The following is an 18,655-nucleotide window of genomic DNA, read 5'->3' as shown; positions in this document are numbered from 1 at the left end:
CTTCTTTCTTTTTTTTTTTTCCTTTTGTCCTTGCATTGAATTAGACCAATCTAATTCCTCTCCTAGAGGGAGCACAGCCCCAGGGGGATGAGAGCTGGGTGAGGGCTGCCAGTCCCATGGGATTCTGCCCAAACCCGGCAAGGACCAGACCCCACCACCGAGGATTTGGGGTACGACTCTGCTGTCATTGCCCCCACCCCAGCCACAGCGCAGACAGCGTCAGCCGGGGCCAAAAATCAAGTGCCTGGCTCACTTGGCTGCCTTCCTGCAATGCATCCCTCTGTTCGCTGCTCAGGGAGCGGCCGCACGTTAATTACCTCCATGCTGGTGGCAGCTTTCCTGCAGGAACATGTTAATTGCCACCGCGCTGCTGCCACCGTCACTGGCTGTTGCCATCCCACCACAACCCCAAGGACGTGGCCAGCTGCCATGCATGAGCTGGCCAACCCATCCCCGCCACCTCCCACCATCCCTTCGCCACACATGGGGCGTTATCATTACTATTTTTATTCTTACTCTTTAGCTACCCTACAAGAACACTCCAAAGACCCCGCCTGCAGCCCTGCGTGGCGGGTGGTGATTTATGTGCCGGTGGCAATTTTAATTCAGCGCCGGCGTGCCCAAGTCAGCACCACAGAGCAAGGCGGGCACGGCAGCGTGCGTCGGGAATGATGCAGTTCCTACCCTTCACCCTTTATTTGTATTTTCTGTCCTGCACGATATATATCAGCCATCGCCAGTGCTGGAGTGCTGCTCCACAGTCTATTATAAAATGGCTTGGTGCAAAAGATGCATATAAATAAGAGAAGCCGTGAAGTGTTGCTCAGCCGCTGGTGCAGGCAGCGCTTGCTGCGGTGATTTATAGCATCTGCTCGATGGGCCTCTCTGACATCAACCTCACACTTCATTCACATGTACGGAGTTAGAGAGAGGGAGCGCCCGGGGGCACGCACCCTCCCTGCTATTCCCCCCGCACCGCCCTCTGGGCTGGCAGTCTCGGGGAAAGGGAGGTGAGCCGGGATCGATCCAGCCATGCCCAGCGTTTTGGCTCTGGCCAACTGCAGCTCATGCTCTCTCCTCTTCCCCACGGGGCTGAGAGCGGAGCCAGTGCTGGGCTCACACGGGAGCTCAGTGTTGGGAGAGCAGCACGGAGCTGCAGTACTGCAGCCTCCAGTGTCTGCTGGCTGCCCTCAGGCATCCCCCGGCTGCAAAGGCAAGGGTCAACACCACCTGCAATGACCAACACCTTCTACAATAACCAAACACCTTCTGCAATGACCAACACCTTCTGCAGTGGCCAATGCCTTCTGCAGTAGCCAATGCCATCTGCAATGGCCAAGGCCTTCTGCAATGGCCAGTGTCTTCCGCAATGGCCAATGTCTTCCACAATGACCAATGCCTTCTGCAATGACCGACACCTTCTGCAATGGCCAATGCCATCTGCAATGTTCAACACCTTCTTGCAATGGCCAACGCCTTCTCTAATGGCCAACACAATCTGCAATGACCATCGCTGCCTTCAATGGCCAACACCTTTTGCACCAGCCAACACAGGTGTGTCTGCCTGGGGCCATGCTGCTCCCTGACCCTCCTAGACATGGTCCTCGCCAGCTGCCTTCCAAGGCTTCCTGCTTTCCCCTACCTACATCTCATGTTTTGGGACTCTTCCAGGCACCCGGGAACAAATTCCTGGTCCTTTCATGTTTGCAGCCAGGCAGCCTCACCTTCTCTGCCACGGTGGGTGATGAGCTCCCCTTCGCTCTCCTGGGTACATCATCAGGAGCCAGTGCAGAGCAGTGCTGGAAAAGATAAACTATAAAAAATCAAAAAGCAGCCTAAATCTGCAGCCCAGTAGGGACTGCAGCAAGTGGAACAGCTTTCACTCAATTTGGGCTTTTTTTCCTGGAGAAGGAGGGAGCTGCTGGATGTGTTTTCCCCCTGGCCACGCAGGACAGTGTGGTATCCCTGCTGTCCCCAGGCTGGTGGTCCCTGACCCCAACACCCACCTGGCTATGTCCCTGGAGGCCTATGGTGGGGACAACCTGCACCCAGGGCAGCCCTGTAACACCCCAGGGGCCAAAAATCAGTGGGGTGGAGGTGAAAAGCCAAATTCAGGGAGCCTGAGTGGGTGCAGCGCTCCAGCATCTCTCCCTCTGGAGCAGATCCTGAGAAAATCAAGACAGGTCGAGTCTTTGAAACTTTGAAAAAAAGCTGCCTCCCCGAAATCAGCTGTGAGTCAATACAGCATCAACAAATCGTCATTTTTTAACGCCCGGGGGAAGAGTGCACCCATGGGTACACCCATCACTATGCACCCACCACCCTGCGGCTCAGCCTCCTGCCTCTCCTGCCGGACCCACCACCCCGTGCTGGGCAGAGGGAGCCCAGCTGTTTTATAATAATAGCAATAAAAATAATAACATCAATGTGAAGAGGAAACCTTTCTCCATCTGTCCCGTGTTTGCTCCACTCCCCGTGCCAGCCCTTCCCGGCTGCCGCAGTGTGAGGCACGTTACAGCGCGGTCCTGCCCCCCCTGCCCCCCTGCACACTTTCCCTCTGCACATTTCTACAGCAACGTCGTTTACTTGGTTAAATAACTCATTTATCTTTTTATACTCTCTGCAGATCATAATACACCCACTCTGACAATACCGCACACCAAAGACCTAATTTTAGAAATGGTGTTTATAAGTAATCAGTTTGAAATATTGGAGCGGTCGTATGATGGTGGTTGTTGGGTTTTTTTTTTTCTGAAATACTGACGTTTGCAAGAAAGCTGCTCATAAGGAAAATTCTGATTATAACAACTCATTTAGAATAAATCAGTTTGAAATGGTTTATATAACACAGCGGTATGTGCCGTACATGAACATCCAAGTTTCTGTGTTTTTCCTTTCAGTAAGATGAGATTAAATGAAACCCCAAATGCAAGTGGTTTTGGGCACTTTTCTTTTTTTTTTTTTTTTTTTTTTTTTTTTTTGCTAGGCAGAGGAAATGCAGCTTCTCAGCAATTTTATGGCCAATTGGGTTGGGAGAAATAAAAAAGAAGACCAAAATTACGGAAAACAGAATTACCACCCTTGCAGCCCTCCCTGCTCCTGCCCGCCCCAGCACCCTCAGCCCACCCATCCTGCTGGGGGGTCCCCTACTCCACCCGCCCTGCAAGGGTATCTCAGGCTCCTGGGCTTTGCAACCTTTTCCCTCCTCCTCATCCTAAAACATCAAACCCTGCAACACCCCTATCCCTGGGCACAGCCTGAGCCAGGAGGTCTAGGATAGGGCTTGGACTTGCTGGTGCTCTCCCACAGCCTCACCACCGCAGCGTCTCCCCAGCCATGCCGGTACCTCACCCGCCGGTGGCAGGGATGGTGGGCACAGCCACCAATGCTGCATCTCATGGAGCATCCTCACCCTGCTCCAGGGCTGCTCTCCAGCCATCTACGGACCTGGCAAACCTGTCCCACGTGCCATGGGCTGGTGCTGGCTCTCCCCCAGGCAGCAGGGCACCGTCAGCAGCGCTCATCCACCAGCCCCTACGTTTGGATGTTCTCCCTTGGCGAAGAGGCAGAAAGCGCTCGGTGGAGCAGGGACACAGTGGGTTTTGGCTGATGCTGCATCCTCTGGCCTCGGCTGTGCACTCCCCGCGTGATTCGGGGGGCTGCGAATTCACATTTCAAACATCATCATAAATAAAGCGAGAGTGGGAGGGTTGAAGCCTGTGATGTCTCCAGGAAATAAAGCTGAAAGATGCCCAAGGCAGCTCAGGAGAGGTGGGGGGAGAGCCCAGGGCAAGGCAGGGAAGCCCCAAACCCCTTGAATTTGAGCAAACCCCCTTCAGCTGGCCAAGGCTGGGGTTTGGTTCACAGCTCCAGGTGGAGCCGGGTCCCTCGGAGCAGCCCCAGGATGGGGAGCCCCTCCAGATCCTATTGAACACCACTTGTGATTAACAACAGCCACAACCCAGAAAGAAAGAAAACTGAGCAAGTGAAAGCTTTTAATTGTAATTTACTTTATTATTTTGTAAATGTGAATTTTACAAAGCGTTTTACAATTAATGATCACATTGGGGTTTTGTTTTTTTTTTTTTTATATGTATTTTTTTCTTCATATGAAAACAGCTATGAGCACAGTTCCAACTCGGGGGTCTTAATCTTTTCTCTTTTTTTTTAGCTACTGATATATTGTGTCAGCCATGGCTACAAAATAACAGTCTTAACTATACAGAGTAAGAGCACATAAATACTAGTGAATAATGCACGGTAAAAAAAAAAAAAAAAAGAAAAAAAAAAGAAGCTAGCATCGTTCGTGGCTGAGACAGTTGAGGAACATAATTCAGTGGTACTGTGAGATTTCCTTACAGCACAGAAAGTATTTTTAACAGTCATGAATTACAGTACTACTTAATACCCTATGAAGACGCTTTAAAAACAACCTTGTACTTTAAGTCCTTTTTTTTCCCAAACATTCTGTCCAAAGGATTAATGTTCTATTTGAATCAAGTGCCATCCAAATTTTCAAGTCAAAAATATTTATACATTTATACTCAGTTGTTTTTTATTTATTTATTTATAATTTCTTTTTTTTTTTTTTCTTTTTTTTTTTTTCTTTTTTTTCTGTCTGCTAAAAATAGTATTGCAAGTTTTGGCTTTTACCTTGACGTAAAAATCACAATTTTGTGTGCAAAACGCTTAACAGTGGAAGAAACTCATAGGAGGAGTTGAGGGGTTTCCAATGTGAGTGCGTTAGACGTCAGCCCCCCCGTGGTCCAGCGGGGCTGGGGGGACCCCCGCTCGCCTCCCACCCCCCCTCCCTGTGCTCGGGGCTCGCTTGCTCACAGCACGACCGATTCAGGGAGCAGGAGCAACGTGAACAGCAGTTGAAGCCCGAGATGGCTGGGGACTGGGAATGTGGCGGTGGGGATCTACTGTCGGGCAGGGGGCCGGGGTTTGGCCCCATTGCCTAGTGGCCCTTCCCTACCGGTGGCGAGCTATTTCCAGAAAAACAAGCGATCTGAGCAAAACCCTGGTGGCGAAGGGCTCAGTTGGGATGCTCTGCTCCCTCAAACGCTGGTTCAGCCCTGGGCAATTCCAGTTTTGGGGGGCCGGGGGGGGTTGAACCCCTCGCCCAGCCAGAGGAGGGGAGCCCCAGTGTGTGCCACCCGCGGCCAGGCTCCCCACCACTGGCCCTGCACCCCCCAGTCCCCCCAGGGGGGCTCTCTAGGGTGAAACCACAGTTAGAAGAATTAAACGATCAAGGTGGCAAAAAGGACCCCGCTCCCCATCTTCTGGCACCGCCGGCACCATCCCTCCTCCCGAACCCCCTCCGCGGGCAGCTCCCACCCGCGCCGGCATCACCGCCACCGAACCAGCACGGGAACGTCACCGGGGCTTGGCTTTGGGGGGGGGGGCTCACCGCGACCCCTGGCCAAAGCTGGACCCGCGGCACTGGGGAGCGGCAGAAGGTCATGCAGCCCTTCTGCAAAGCAGCAGCTCTGGGGACGGCGGTGCTAATTGGCGCTAACGAGGAGGAGAGGGGCTGGCTTCTACACTATATGGCAGCTGCAGGTAACTTGTATGCTTACACTCCGTTTTCTTTAAAGGTGCTTGGTATAATTTTAGATATATAATATACATGTAATATTGCTAATAGTCAAGCATAAGAATAAAGGTGCAGACATACCATAAATACTGATGCTTTGATTTTACACTGTCAGACCTAGATGAATGCAGTTTCCTATTCACATTATAAAGCAGCCCCAAATTCTATAATTTAAAATAGTGTCGTAAACAAAGAGGAGGAAGGAGTCGGTTATGATCTGATCTTCTTAATCTGTTTTCCTTGGAAAAAATGATCAAAAAATTCTAAGGCACTCAGGAAAGCCGCATACAATCGATGGACTGCTCTGTTCTCACCTTACATTCAGTATTTGAAAGGGGTTACTTTTTTTGTTGGTTTTTTTTTTTGTTTTTTTCTTTTTTTCCCGGAAGAATACAATCATTACCATATAACATTTTCAAACATATCATTAATCCTCCACACACAGGAAACATTAGTGCAAAATGCTTGCCCTCATCTACCAGATAAGGAAAAACCCAACGCCCTTCACATTTTAGAAGTTTGCCTTCCTAGTAATAATAATTAATTAAACAAACAAACCCAAATTAAAAAAAAAAAAAAAAAGGAAAGAAAAAAAAAAGAAAGTAAAAACCCCCAAAATATACAGGAAGTTGTGCTAGGTATAAAAATATATATTTTCACTGTGCAACTTGACTCTCTCCAGACTCTCTGTCCTAAGCCATTCAAGTACTGCTGCTGCTGCCCCCCCCGGCCTGGCAGGGCCGTCTGTCTGGGTGCGGGTTTGGTCCAAATTCATCCCTACAGCCAACATCAAATCCCGGCGGGAGGGCTCGGCACGCTCACCAAACCCCAGCAAGCCCCAAAAAGGAGGAGGAATCCTTTGCAATATCTTTTATTATATATATATATATATACACACGTACATATATATATATAATATGCGCACAGACACACACAGAAGGGACAACTTTTGATCTCCGACACCCAGATCCGCTCCCAGCTTGCCTCAAAGTTTGGGCAACCCCAACGTTTTGGGGAGGCAACGGGGGGCTGGGGGGGTCCTCAGCCAAAACTGACCCCCTGAGCCCCACCAACCCAGCCGAGCTGCCCAAGAGCTGGTCCCCCAGCAGCTGCTCCCAGGGGGATGGGGACAGCCCCAGGGCCAAGGAACCGGACTGCTCCTTCTCCTTGGGGGTGGCTGGGGAAGAAGCCCACCCCAAGCTCAGCCCTGTGGTCCCTGGTACATCCCCTGCTCACACTTCTCCTCTGGCCATATGCCCCCCAGCACAGCAAGCACTGCCGGGCATCACCACGCAGAAGGAGCATCCTCCCGCGGCGCTGCCGGGCTGGGAAGAAGCGGCACCAGCTCCAGGCTTCACCAAGAGCATGAGTTTTGTTTGCTGATCTGGGTAAAGTGCAAATAGAGCCGCCGGCCGCGCTCGTCCCCACTACTCCAAAGCATCGCACACCTCTGCACCGGCTCATCATGCCACCACCCACGCCAGCCCCATGCCACCGCTGCCAGCAGTGCACCCGCTCCGGGGCACCGTAGTCCGCCCAAGACAAGCTGTGCAAGATGTGAGGCAGAAACCACCCCATCATCAATTTTATTTTTTTTTCTCAGGGCAAGGAGCAGTGGAACAGGTGAAGTGCCAGGCAGCTTTGTTACTCCAATGCGAAAAACTGCTTCAAGTATCAAAGAAAACAAAACAAACAGCCAAAAGTTGGGTTATCCTCTCCCCGCTCCCCCTTTCCCAGTGGAAATACAAAGAAGGAAGAAAACCCTGAGCAAAAAGCACTGTCTGGATTCAGGAACCAAAGCAGGAAAGAAGAGCACAGCCACAGTAGCCTTCAAAAGTGACTCTGTGCACCTTGCACTTGTTCATAGTCCCAAACGTGTTAAAGAACAAGCTGCAAATATTAAAGCAGGCCCTTCAGTCACAGTAAAATTAATAATTAAAAAAGAAAAGGAAAAAAAAAAAAGCCATACGCGGCTTTCACGCACTGCCCCCATCCCTTGGGGACACCCCAGCCTCAGCATCCCGGTGGGTGCCCAGCATCCCCCTGCAGCCGGTGTGAAGCTGCAGCCCAGCGCCCTGTGAGGGCCTGGTCAGCGGGAAGGATCACGGTTACGGCGGGGGATCCCTGAAAGCCAACACAGCCTGGGGACATCAGCTTTCAACAACAACAACAACAACAGACAAATAACTCAACATTGGGCTTTTCCCCAAAAGGGCCTGTCTGGAGGATGAGCAAGGGGAGAAATGCTTCCTCCTCCCCAAAACCTCTTCACAGAAGGGCACAAAACTAGGTTGTTTTTTTTTCCTTAGTTTTTTTGCATCCAATAGACTCCAAATTAATAAAAAGTGAGAGGCTGGTTGGCCTGGGGAGGAGGGGAGGGTGCAGCAGGCGAGCCCCACGTGCTGGTGGTTGCCCCACGCTCCAGTGCGGATGCTGCTGGGAGCCACCGCCAAGAGCTCCCAGTTCCATGCCCTTTGGAGCAGGAACAATGTGCTTTCCATGCTCAGATTCCTCTGCAAAGCCCTTCGCCGGCGGCTGAGGGGGGGAGGTGGCCCCAGGACTTGGCCCGCCTGCCCGCACACCCTGCTGCCGTGGGGTGCAGTGGGGCGCACGAGCCCGTTCACCCAACAAGCGGGTGACGTGAAGGTGCAAGCAAGGAGAAACAAATGAAAAGGAGGAGCTGGGAGGGAGAGAGAGAGAAACCAAACCCCAAACCCAGCCGTATTGGGAAAAAACCCGACAACAACCACAACACCGGCCAGGGTCTCCACCTGCATCCCACGCAGTCCTTCCGACACGTGCAAGCCTGAACTCCCGCGGAAACATCCCTGCTCCCAGGAACTGGATAAAACTCCCCGAGACAACGGCACCAAGTCCCCGCCAGCCTCCGGCCGTGGCTGGGCACCGCAGCACCCTGCCCTGCAGCACCCTGCCCGCCAGCACCCACGGCGAGGGGCTCCCTCCGACACCAGAAGCCTTTAACGATTTCCCCCACCCTGTCCCACTTGGCTAGAGCCCTCCTGCTAGAGACAAACATCACCAGTCACAGCACTTGTACCCTAACACACCTTGCTTTCCTGTTAAGTGACGGTAAAACTTTCTTTAGAGGACAAGGTTAACGATGGCTTTACTTCTGAGCTGAGTAATGGATGGGGTGGTGATGACGGGGGGTGGTGGTGGTTGGGGGGGTGGCTAGCTTTTCTCCTCCCCTTCTTAAAATAAAATAAAATAAAAAAAAGAAAAAAAAAAGGAAAAAGCTACAATCTTATAGACTAACCTCAGGAATATCAAAAAAGGAGCCCAATATTTTTTTTTTAAGTAGGTCGCCACAGACCTAGTCGTTTACAGTATAACGAATGCGATTATTTCCTTCATAAATTTTAAATACAAGCAGAATAAAAATCACATTTTTTTCAGGCAACAGTAGCAGTTCAGTAGGTAAGTGGCTTGATCACATTTTTTGTTTTGTATTAGTAATGCATGCAAGCAGCTTTAGTATTACAGATCCCTTATAGGTCATGAAATGTTTGCTCTCTTTATAAAGTCCCTCCGTAAGTACCATCTTGTCTTCTCACGGGAGTTTCAGGCCGGCTGGAGGAACCCGAACCTTGTTCAAAAGGTTGCGGAGTGCTTTGGGTATCCGATGCCATAGCATCTGTGGCAGCTGCCTCCTGTATCACAGAGCCAGCCCCTTCGGCATCCTCGCTCTGTTCAAAGGACTGGTTGGATCCATTGCTTAGCTCTACGTTCACCGTGTTAGTTCTCAAGGCTACTATAGTTCCTGAATCGCTCCTCCTTTCTGCATAGATTCGCTGCTCAAAGACCTGAGCAGTGTTGGGCTGGAATTCAGGATCCAGGGGGACACTGTTTGTGGTGGAGCCCATGACTGTGCGGTACATCTCCATCCCTTCCGGCAGCATGGACTTTATCTTCGGCAGCCAGCGTTTGCGGACCCGGCGGGCGTTGGTGCACATATCGGCTGCTATAACATTCATCTCGCTTTCCTTAAAGCTCGGGGCAAAATTCTGACAATACACTGCAAAGACAGGGATACACAGAGCTGAGGATTCAGAGAAAGCAATACGAAAGCGGCACAAGGTGATCAGAGCCGCTGCCCCATCCTAGAGACCTGCCACGAGGCTTACGGTGGGCGAGTGCCACGGAGCGCACGCTCACCCACGGACCAGCGCTCTCGCAAGGAGAGACTTACAGGCAAGGACTCCTCGGCTTGAAATAGAGACAATCAAGAAGGGATAAAAGCAGAAGGCATAAAAATCCGGAGTGGTGTGGGGAAGGGGGCTGGAGAAGGACCACTTGCTCCCCGGGGACCTGGTGAGCCCCAGAGGACCAGGCTCCTGCCTGCAGGATGCAGCTTCCAGCCGGAGCATGGCACCCCCGGCCGCAACACGCTGGGATAGCCAAAAGCAGAGATGGACACAGAAAAGGTCAACACAAACTCCTCAACAGTAGATCCATCAAGGGCTCTTAAAACCACGGTGGTGCAGGCACAGCTGCGGGGCTGGAAAATGTCAGAGCGGCTCCTGACCGAGCAGAGGAGACCACCCAAAGGACTGTCCCTCTGCCTGTCCCCCACCTCCTGCCGGCCACTGCAGAGCCACCCGGCGCTGCATGGACCGCTCCAGCATCCCTCCACCAGCCCAGCGGCTGGCACGTACCCTGCCGGAGCCCAGCAACACCTCGGCTGCAGCCCTGCTCCTGCTCCTCCGTGGGGGCCAAACACCTGATGGTACAGAGCAACGTTCGAGGAACTGCCACGGTGAATAATGATCAACTAAAGCTTGTGGGCAGGGGGAAGGTCAGGCAGTGAGAAGTCATCTTACGCCCTGACACACGGCACCACGTCGTAGGCACTGTCCCGAAACAGCGATGCCTTTCTGACCTCTGAAGGTATCTGCAAACCTTAGCAAGGACCACGGCTGGAAGGTCCAGAGCTAGGGCTCTCCAGGGCAAAGCTGCTAACAGGGAGGCTGTTTCAGGAGAGCACAGGCTATGGGTAAGCACCACCAGCACACTTCAGCGGTTTTGTCTTTCTGTATTGGACATCTGGCATCTTAGCCTTTCTCTCCACGTGCTACAGATCTCAGAGGGTGGCTGGAAGGCCCCCAGAGTTCAGCAGCACAGCAACAATTAGGGAGAGGAAAGATTTATCTTCCCAATCTTCAAAATAAAATAAAAAAAATGCTTAGAGTTTCATTTCCAGCACGGTAATATTTACATAAAGATTTACTATCCCGAATCCAGTGGGGGTGAGAGCACATATTGCTTTTCCACTGTATATCAAGCCAACGGTAAATGGGCTTCGCTGCACTAACCCGTCAGGGTTTCCTCCACCACCCAGGTCCTCACTCTCCACCTTTTGTCTCACAACAGCTCTTCGTATTCAGGGGTGACTGCAAGAGCCAACTATTTAACTGTTTGTTTCTGCTGCCTGCTGTCAATAATTAAACTACCTTGATGGAAGTAACAACCCCCTCCTTTTCTTGCATTAACACCAGGCACCGGGTACAAAGACGCACAGTGAAGCAGGCAGCCCTGCGCATCCCAGCCCTGGCTAAAGTTAGGGCACCGTGTAACCACACAGACACAGGGGATCTTACTTGCAGGACAGCAGAAGGGGTGTTAAACAGCTGAACCTTTCGTACCCCCAGCTCTGAGACAGAGCTCAGCAGCTCTACAGAAAGACAGACCGACTAGCCGAGCCACCTGGCACGACACAGAACTTCACAGTTCAGATGTTGAAGCCAAAAGCTCCTGTTGCTTCATGCAACCTTTTTAAAAGGCAATTATTTGCAGCAGGACTCTCATGTGATGTATTTTTTTAAAAAGATAAGTTTACAAAATATATTCCAAGGAAGTAAGGCTGTAAAACTAACCAGTGAGCCACCAGTGAGATGGAGAGCAGATAAGCCCATGCTGAGGCAGGCAGCAGTTCCCCTGATTCCTGGGGACCCCCTTATTGCTGAAGACCCAAAAATCCAGGGCACCACAAGGCACCTCCCAGCACAGTGGGGGGAGCACCCCTGCAAGATGCGTGGAGGATGCTCTGCCCCAGTAAACCCGGGGGCTGGGCAGAGCCCTGCACTCGGATGATCCGAATGCCAGCCAGCGCCTGGGGGCATAAGAGCCAACACACAGACATGACCCGTTTCAGTGGTTTCAAGCTCTGGGCATTGCCAAAAACATAATTTCAATTTCCTTCTTAGAGAACCTACCAGTAAAATAATTAACTGCAAGATCAGGGCTTTAAAATATAGCAAACCAGTCAAGTAGCAATAATGTTTTATATTAAAGATACTGTCAAAACCCACCGAAAATTAACTTGAGCCCCACAAAACGGTGCAAAATAAAAAAAAAATAGATTTTCCTGTAACCTAATTTCACCATATATAGCTCCCATTATTATGCAACAGAGATGGCCTTCCCTGCTTAGGTTTCGGCTTTGCTCTCGGCATGCTGTTCCAACAGAGCAGCAGTAAATCTCTCTCCTTACATTTGACTGCATTAAGAACCCTGCTGTCCAGGGGCTTCCTGCTGGGATCGCTCGTGGAGGACCGGATTCCAGTTCCGCAGCTGTTGGCAAGCGTGTTCCTGCAAGAAAGGCAAAGGAAGATCCTTACACCAGGGACTCCAGGGCACAGCCGCTGCCTTGTCCTCTTCCCTTTAGGTTCTTACGGAGGGATCACCGCATCACGCGATTTCAAGGTATGGAATTGGAAAACCTCCTGCTCAGGTTCAAGCATCATTAAGAAAAAGCACAGAAATCATTGCAGCACATACAGAGGATGAAGCACCCATGACACTTTATCTATTCACATGGTTAAACCACCAGAAAACAACCCCAATCCCCTGGGGGGCACACAGAGCAAGGGGACATACCTATCAAAGAAGGTGGCCAGAAGACGTCTCAGAAGGACCTTGTGTTTGACACCGGCACAGAGGTGGCAATTCATCAGCTGCCCCCGGGTGATGTAAACACCTGAGCCTGGAAGGGTTGGAGAGGGAGAATTCCGAATTAAACCCTTGCCTCGCTGGCAGTATCACCTCTGAGCCACCACCGAACTGCTCGGTCCTGAGGCTGGGGCGCTGGGGCGCCACAGGAGCTCTGCGTTCCTCATATGCCGCTGCAAAAACCCGATGAGGATGGCAGGATTTTTGGAAAAGCCTAGCAAGGACTGCTACTGCACTCCCTTGGGGTCCTGGCAAGTCCCAGGTAATAATAATTCCTAATTTTATCTGTACAGAAAGGAAGTTGATGGAAATTCAGTGAAAGGACTCTCTTTCTCTTGCAAATACACACAGCGCAAGGCTTTATACTGTGGGTTTATATGTGCAGATCAGATTATTTATTCTTTCTGAAGGAAGAAAAACCCCAATCCAATTGGCCTTTTCTTTTCTCAAGTGAAAGATCGTAGAACATACAGCTAGAAAGGAAAGAAAAAACCCCATCCAGCACAGAAAAGGTACTTGGTTACACTACAGATCTAACAGTTTCCAAAAACCTCAGCCCATCACCTCTGGATACTTCTGGCGAGCAGGGAATTTTCCTTCTAATGCTCAGGAGCTGCTGACTTTGAAACACGCTGCCTTCAAGGATGTTCTCTGGGAAAAAAAAAAAAACGGAGCCCCTGCCAAAGCAGCTTTAGACGTCCAGGGGTTTGGCAGTGCTTTACAGCAGGTTTCTTATCAAAAACCCTTCTACATTGCACGTAGCTCTCACAGAGACCAAACCGCTCCTGCCTCAGCACCGGCTTGCAGGGAGACCTCATCCTATTTTTCAAGTGTACTGTTATATGAGAGGGTTATGGGATTTCCTTTTAATTAAGATTAAATAATGGGTCGTATCTAGATCCAGAACATACTCTGTTCTCAAGATATAAAAACATCTACCGGAGAAATAAAATTACCTCCTGGATTCCCAGGAAAGCCTACAGGTGATTGTCCCTGATCTTCCGGATGAAGGCAGAGCTTCAGGGCAGCCCACGCCGGGGGGTCTGCACCAGGGCAGGCACCCAGCAGCAACCCCAGCCCAACCCTCTGCCCAGGGATGGCTGCCTGCGCCCCCCTGGCATCGCGGGCAGCCCAGGCCACCCCTCCTGCCTGGAAAATAGCCAGCATTGCTCTGGATCCCTGAGCCACCCAGATCCCCGAGCCATCCCGCTTATGCCAGGGCTTTTCCACATTCTCTTCCGCGCACGGCATCCATCCATCAGACACACCACCAGGGCTGCAAGGCTGGCTGAGGACCTTCTTGTAGGCAGCTGCTGAAGTTTGCGGAATCGAATCATGGCATGAAAAACCATCAGAGGGGAAAGGAAAACACCCTGAATGGAGAGCTGGGAAAAACTGCTGCCGCGGGATCCTCCCGCGTGCTCCGGGGTCATCCCCGCTCCTGGGTCTCACCAGGTTTGAGCCAGGAATTAGCTTCCTTCAGCAGCGGTATTTTAAGAGGTAAGCCATCACGGGAAACGCCAGATGCTACCGAGGGTAACTTCACTTTAATAAATAAAAAATCACCCAGGCAGCCATGACCGGTTAGTGATATTAATCTACTTTTTTTCCCCAGATTGAAAAATGTAAATCAAGCAGAGCTGCCTCAAGCCAATTTGCAGCTCTCACTGTGAAAATAACCTGCACCACTCGATGGTTTTAAGAAGTCTCACATAAAATGGAAATGGGTACAAAATGAATATTCCAGATACAAAATAAATACTTGTGGTTGTACACTGTGTTGCGGCGTGTGCATTTTACTTCTGACTTCCATCAAAGCCCCATCCTCTGTCAGATGGAAACCGTTCTGGGCATCCCCTGAAATCCTGATTCCTTCTACAGACAAAAATAAAATTATGCTACCTACCAAGAGATAAAGGACCAGAAAGGACAACTGATTTGGGTTGATGGCACTGCCGCACATCCTTTTTGTACCAAGGGCTTGATAGATATTAATTAAACCTCCCCGCCCGGGCTGCCGCTACGGGCTGTCGTGCAAAGATCGCTCCATCCCAACAGTGCTGCATCCCAGGGAAAACACTTCACAACAGCATGGCTGCGAGCTGAGAGACCACTGCAGCAAAGTGAAGCTGGGGGAAACTTAAAAAAGCAGAATATAATTATTGAAACTAGAATTTAACCTGGACTCTCCGGTCAAACATGCGCCTCCCGTGCAGCTCTCAGGGTACCGGGCTGCAGGCTGGCACGGCCACTGTTTCACGGCTACCAGACTGCACTCTTTATCCAGCTCTGGCACAACCAGTATCATTAAGAGCTAAACAGCACCATCTTCCCCCTCAAGTTGGCCATAAATCCTAAATCCTTGATAGAGAAGGAGTGAATTCTCCCATTATTATAAATTCCCCCCCCCCCCCCCAAAATGGAAATGGAGATAGAAGAAAGGACCAAACCCAATTCCTTCTCTTCCTTCCCACTGCAGCGTTTGACCATTTAGTAACGCCCCCAGGTTTTAAAAATCTTCTGCAGGCTTTTCAAAGCTTCTTCACTGACACAAATTTTATCTCCATTGCTTTGTAAATCTTATAATGTGATAGGGTGGGTTTTTTTCCCCATTGGCTTTTTTTTTTAGATCTGTGCATCTAAATCAAAACACAATTGCGATGCAGCCCACACCAGTCAGGAAGAACACAAGCTGGAGAATTCAATTAAAATGCTAAATTAATTCAATTGAATAAATCCTGTTAATGACACATTTTTCTATCAGCAAATTAAAGGAAACTTAGAACTTTTAAAAAGATGATTGGTGAATGAATAATCCAGAAAGGCATGGCAAGGGCACACCAGATGCATGACTCCAGCAATGGTGCAAGCAAGATGAAGAACATGTTTCAGGAAGGGAAATATCAGCGATCCCCAGGCGCTCTCGAGCAAAGCAAAGTTACCCCCTCGTTACCTGCAACAAGCTCAAGTTTCTCTCCAGGATCTCCCTCCGAGTAGAGTTTTGGGTGGCAACGGTATCCAATTTGACTGATAAGACTGGCTGGGAGAGCAACTAGATCCCGTCGTATGAGGACACAGGAACGGTTCTCCAGTGGGATCTGCTCTGGCTTCTCTTGAGCAACTTCAAAATTAAAAGGGAAAACCATTAAAACAGTTTATTATGCAGGCACAACATTAACAGAAGGTCAGATTTTGACTTTTTCACATAGCTGCTGGAAATATTCCTCCCTCCAGAAGCACAACCCTTCGCTAGGGCTACGGGAACGCAGGGCAGATGCCACCTGAAAGCACGGAAAGATCCCCTGGTCTCCCCCATCATCTACCACAGCGGTCTCATATGCACATTCAGGTTCTGTGAGAGGGATTCTTAGAATCTAATTATGCTTTAACTTTTCCTAAGTTAATCATTTATGAAAATGGGCAACTCTGCACAGCTGGCATTGTTCTGCAAGTGCAGCATACGGAGCTGGCTTCCCCAAACGCTCCCAGAAGAACGGCAGGTTACTTCACCGGGGGTTTCTAAAACAGGCACTAGACTGACAAATACCTGCATCAGCACTGTAACTGCTCCCCCTGATTTTTTTCTTTCCTGCTGAAGTGAAAAACCAGACTCTGCAGAGACCCACTGCACCGAGAAAGGTCATCATAGCCTTCCCCAGGGATGGCACCCACCAGCCACCTGCTGCAAGCTCAACTCACTCTCCCAAGCGCCTTGTCCTTACTCTGCCTCTTGCAGGCTAACATGTCCTCTCTATAACGAGAGAAAGCCCAACCAACCAGTCAAAAAAATATTAGTAAGCTGCAGCTTCAAACCCAAATCACCATGTTTCGCCAGGGCGCAGCTGGGACCCGCCCCAGCGTGCCACCCCTGGAGTCCACCACTGCCCATCAGCAACCAGTAACACTGAAAAGCTGGAAGCACTCAGCTGTCCTCCCAGCACCCAGCACTTCCTAAAGCACATTTACAGTTGCAAGTCCAGAGGCTTGCTTAAAATGATGATTTTTGACAGCAAAAGAGGACTGACACGGGTGTACATCAACTCCAGCTGCACGGGGACGTAGTGGGAGCAGTTACAGTTCTGAATTGCAGCCCAGCGCTACAACGCTCCATCTTTTTTCCCCCCCAAGCTGTCTGATAATGTGGCAAGTGCCACACATAAAATCAAAGCCAGCTCTGTGCTTCAATATCTGTGAATACAGAGAGAAGAAAAACCCCCAGCAATTAGCGTTTCTGAACTCAAAATGTCTCCTACTCAAGAGATGTCTTTTCCTGCAATTATTTCGGTGTTCTGGGGGGCACTTTTCCTCTCTCTAGATAAAATAACAAGTTTTGCAGACTTGTTGCTGCAGTAACCAAAGGGCGATGGCTCCCGTACAATGGGAGCAGTGTTCTAACTAGGACATGCCCCACGACGCCGTGCTGTGCCGTGGCATCCTATCGCAGGCACGGGGCTGGGAGCATCCCCACCCTCATCGCTCCCTCCTTCCCTAAAAAGTCGGCATGCCAGGAGGATGCCCCTTGCTCGTGGAGCCGCACCGCAGCAGAGGAGCCTTTCCTTCAGTGCTTAAGGACCAAACAGCAGCAGAACTGTTCACGCAACGGTTTTAAACCAACTTCTCTTGGCCGATTCTTCACGCAAAGTGGCAGGGCTCTGTAGGGCTGATGTGCAGTCCCCCTGACATACCAATTTTTCACCAGCTGCAGTATTTCCCTGTTGAATAGCGCTCCCAAGCATCCCGGCACCCTCTCCTTGGAGACGGGAGTCATCTTCTGCTCAGGCAGAGGAAGCATCTCAAAGACCTGCTGTATTTCTGATGCTTTCAAAGAGCAATAAACAGAGTATATCCAATTTAATACTAGTATTTTCCAGCTTAAAGAAATCAAAAGCAGAGGGGCACCGGGTTTGGGGGCACTAAGACCCAGGGGGCCCCACTCTGCTGTCCTTCCCAGGATTTTCGGCTCTGGCAAGGCATGGTCACCAAGGCAGGCTGCAGCACGAGGGCCATGGCAAAATAAATGCAGATCTCAAGGGGAGAGGAAACAGGAGGTGGGACACCACAGCTGGCTCCCCCCCCCCCCCCCCCCCCCCCCCCCGAGTCCTCTGCAGGTTACACCCAAGCTGAACTAAAAGGTAAAATTATATATACCACCACACACGAGCCTGAGGCATCCAAGGTCCTCAGTAGCAGCAACAGAAGGTAGGTGAATGATGCTATTAGGGGTAAAACAGAATTTGACAACAGTTTTTTGTGCTAAATGCACATCCCTGAGCCGTCAGACAACAGGACAGGTGAGGATGAGGCCGTGCCCGTGCACGGGGCTCCTACTAATTGCAGGCAGCTCGTCAGGGTGAGCATTCAGCAGCACTGGGCTCTCCACGGAGTCACCGCTTCAGCTGCCCAGCGGGAGCAGGGAAACCATTCCAGCCCTTCCCGAGCACGACGCTCCACCCAGGCTGTGCAAAACTGCATTTTTAATATTTCATTTTTACTCTTAACTAATGACTCGGGTCAAAAGCGCCCACGATATTCATCACCACCTAAAAACCAGCAGATGTTAAGCTGCTGAAGGGAAGCTGGGCAGATTCTCAGTTTCTTATTTTTTAAGCGATATAAAGGCTGCGGGTCTCCAGTGAAAGCAGTTGCAATCAATACCCGAAATGAGACAGAGTTCAGAGCAGGAAAGGCAGGAGAAGGTCCTCACAGCTTGTGACCTGATATTGCTGTAAAGGGAACAGGAGAGAACTCAGACTTGAACGGCCATCAGCCGTGCCCTCCTGCCTGCTTCTCCATCAGGGCTGCTGTCACCGGAGAAATTAAACACCTCCAAGCAGCAAACAGCTACAGCGGACAAGGACAAACCTACCTGCTCCACCACTTTCCATAGGCAAACATTCAGTAAGGAACAATATTTGGGCAAAGAAACCCTAAGGTAGCAGTAATGAGGCAGGCAAGAGAAAGATCGGCACAAGCACCGTGTTCATGCTGCCCTCCTGGAAAAATTGTTGAAGGATTTGGTGTCAAACCTCTTCCCTGAAAGAAAAGCAGCTTTTCAGGAAGACAATGCTGCCGCGCTGGTTGGTGACA

General features: G+C 50.5%; 1 protein-coding gene across 13 annotated transcripts in view; it reads right to left on the bottom strand.

Annotated features, from left to right (window-relative positions):
* Positions 1–4: 4 nt before the first annotated feature.
* Positions 5–18,655, bottom strand: part of NACC2 (NACC family member 2) — a 92,268-nt gene continuing 73,617 nt past the window's right edge. For all 13 annotated transcript variants that reach the window (XM_080402208.1, XM_080402209.1, XM_080402206.1 and 10 more), the window contains 4 exons: positions 15,522–15,689; positions 12,497–12,602; positions 12,111–12,208; positions 5–9,635 (listed from right to left, as the gene is read on the bottom strand). In XM_080402208.1, the coding sequence (XP_080258334.1) occupies positions 9,136–9,635; positions 12,111–12,208; positions 12,497–12,602; positions 15,522–15,689 (872 nt within the window). In that variant the 3' untranslated portion in view covers positions 5–9,135. The remainder of the gene's footprint in view (positions 9,636–12,110; positions 12,209–12,496; positions 12,603–15,521; positions 15,690–18,655) is intronic.

The sequence above is a fragment of the Falco punctatus genome (assembly GCF_963210335.1).
Source record: "Falco punctatus genome assembly, chromosome: 9".
NCBI lineage: Eukaryota > Metazoa > Chordata > Aves > Falconiformes > Falconidae > Falco > Falco punctatus.
Note: the sequence above shows the minus strand (reverse complement) of the source record. Positions and strands in the feature narration are given on the sequence as shown.